This window comes from Limulus polyphemus, unplaced genomic scaffold (assembly GCF_000517525.1).
Source record: "Limulus polyphemus unplaced genomic scaffold, Limulus_polyphemus-2.1.2 Scaffold89674, whole genome shotgun sequence".
Classification (NCBI taxonomy): Eukaryota; Metazoa; Arthropoda; class Merostomata; order Xiphosura; family Limulidae; genus Limulus; species Limulus polyphemus.
Window position 1 is genome coordinate 1 of NW_013755270.1, and position 2,502 is coordinate 2,502.

At 32.3% G+C, this 2,502-nt stretch overlaps 1 protein-coding gene across 1 annotated transcript; it reads left to right on the forward strand.

Annotated features, from left to right (window-relative positions):
• Positions 1-266: 266 nt before the first annotated feature.
• On the forward strand, positions 267-2,377 carry LOC106477879 (60S ribosomal protein L36-like). The gene is made up of 2 exons (XM_013938399.2): positions 267-415; positions 2,179-2,377. The coding sequence occupies exons 1-2, from the start codon at positions 323-325 to the stop codon at positions 2,338-2,340; spliced, it is 255 nt and encodes an 84-aa protein (XP_013793853.1). The 5' UTR covers positions 267-322; the 3' UTR covers positions 2,341-2,377.
• Positions 2,378-2,502: the final 125 nt, after the last annotated feature.

Consider the following 2,502-nt stretch of genomic DNA (forward strand, 5'->3'; position numbering starts at 1 on the left):
CCTTGTTAGAATTCTGTACAAGTTCATATTAAACTTTGTCCCTAAATTCTAAACTCCTGCAAGGATAACCATTAAATGTTTTTTTTTCTTTTCACCACATCTAAAGACTTGGAAGATGTATTATTTGATAAAACTTTCAGCTAAATATCCATTAGGTTTTAGACTATCTCTACTTTTATTCCTAAACCCTTTTCCACAACATTGTTGCTCATTTTAGAGAAGAAATGAGTCCTTTCCAAATTACTGTACCACAAAATTTTGCTTGACAGACAAGTATTCAAATCAAACTTACTTTTACTAACAGAATTTTTATTTTTCAGTCATGGCACCAAGGTATGAGATGTGTGTTGGCCTAAGTAAAGGCCACAAAGTGACAAAAAATGTGACAAAACCAAGGCCATCTAGAAGAAAGGGGGTAAGTTGTTGTTGTTGGTTTTCTTTTCTTTTTGTATGTCTTAGGTATGGTTGTATGTTAACATAAAATATGCTTATCAAATAATGCTGGGAAATTTGTTTAATTGTTCCTAAAAACAATAGATGGTTTGGTTATTATCTGTGTAGTTTACAAATTAATGTTTGTGTTATTTTTCTGGGATCCTAAATGCTGTATTTTTGTTCAATTTGAGTTAAAACATTTCTGATAAAAGCTGAAAAGAAGAAATTGCTAAGCTTTATGCAGGTTAAGAAGATAGTTTTTATGTCAAGGTTGATCTGTAAGGAGTATGTTGGAGAATTTGAAGTCATTTTTGTGATTCCTTGAATTCCATACATGTAACTTCAAGGCAAGCACTTTCAACTGTGGTATAAACCTTTTAATCTGTGCTGCCTTGTTGTTAGCTGTCCAACTGAAACAAAACCTGACCACGTTACATACATTTATTTTTGTGGGAGATGGCATAACAGTAAACTAATCTTAGCATGGACACTAGTTAAGATGGCCACAAACCTGTAAAAGTCAGGAAACATTGCTTCCCATCCTTTAACCCATTCACTACAGCTGGTACATATACAGATTCTTGCATGAAGTGTTGGATTGTAAATTTTTGTGGAAATTTTGTCCACCGACAATTTGCTGTATGTTACCATACAATAAGTCATTTATTTCTGCCTTCTATGCGTCGGTTTCCTTCACGATGTCAAAGCTGCCTGTACCACAACACTTAGCTACCTGAGCAGCAAGCATTACCAAAGCTGGGGGAAATCCAGATTATTTTATGGATTTACTAGATAGCATTGACTCTGGTGGATCGATGCAGAGAACAGAAAAACATTTAAATGCCATGTGTGTAAAAGTGTCAGTGAAGCGTTAATAACCTTGCTAAATGTGTACAAATATTGGACTTTTATTTTCTCTGTTTTGTGTGTATTTTGTTGTTGTTGTGACGATAGCCTTGATACTGGAGAGAAACACTGGCTTATGAGCTTTCCAAGTGTATTGTAGAGCCATGAAGAAAAAATACCATGGCAAACAAATCATTTGATGGTGGTGGTCAGGAGGAAATTTATAAAACAATCTTTTTCAGTTTAATACTTTTTGTACATGTGCGTACTACACTGCGATATTGTTTTTCATATGTTCATCTAGATTTTGTCATTCACGTTTCTAATACAAAAGAAAATTTACATTTGCTTGTGATGTATGTTTAAAATCATGTGAGAACCAAATAAGACTGTTTACACTATTTTTGTGTGTGTGTGTGTTACAAAAAATTAATGAAAGTGAAGCATAATGTGTGATAGTTAGTTGTAACGAAGATGAACAAAAGTTATCATTAATGAATTGTTTTAAAGTTAAACAAATGCCATGTGTTACTAGTTTAAAGTTAATTGTCACACATGAAAGTTTCCACAACTCCAAAGGAAGCTTTCTTGAAAATCTGTTCAAATGTAACTTGTAAAGCTTTTCTAGATGAAGTTTTATCATTTCACTGATTGTGTCAAAGCATAGTTTTATATGTATTCACAAGCGTGAATAGAACCAAAATGGTGTTAAGTAATGAGTATTGTTTTCTAGAAGAAAGGAGTTTTATACTATAAGGCCCCAAGTTTAGCTGTTTTAAGAATTGGTTGCTTCAGTTTGTAGACTACCTAATAACATATGTATAGAATTAACTAGAAATATGTCGTGCTGCGTGTTGTAGAACTTGATATTACATTTTTCAGTGCATTTATTTATAGGCTCTCACAAAACACTCCAAATTCATCAGAGAAATTGTTAGGGAAGTGTGCGGCTTTGCACCATATGAAAAAAGAGCCATGGAGTTATTAAGGGTTTCCAAAGATAAACGAGCACTGAAGTTCATCAAGAAAAGAGTGAGTAGTTACAAACATATAAAATAATGATTATATTTTGTACACAAAGCTTTATTTTGTAGTTACAAACATAAAATAGTGATTATATTTTGTTGTTACAAATATAAAATAGTGATTATATTTTGTAGTTACAAACTTGTAAAATAGTGATTATATATTGTACACAAAACTATTTTGTAGTTACAAACA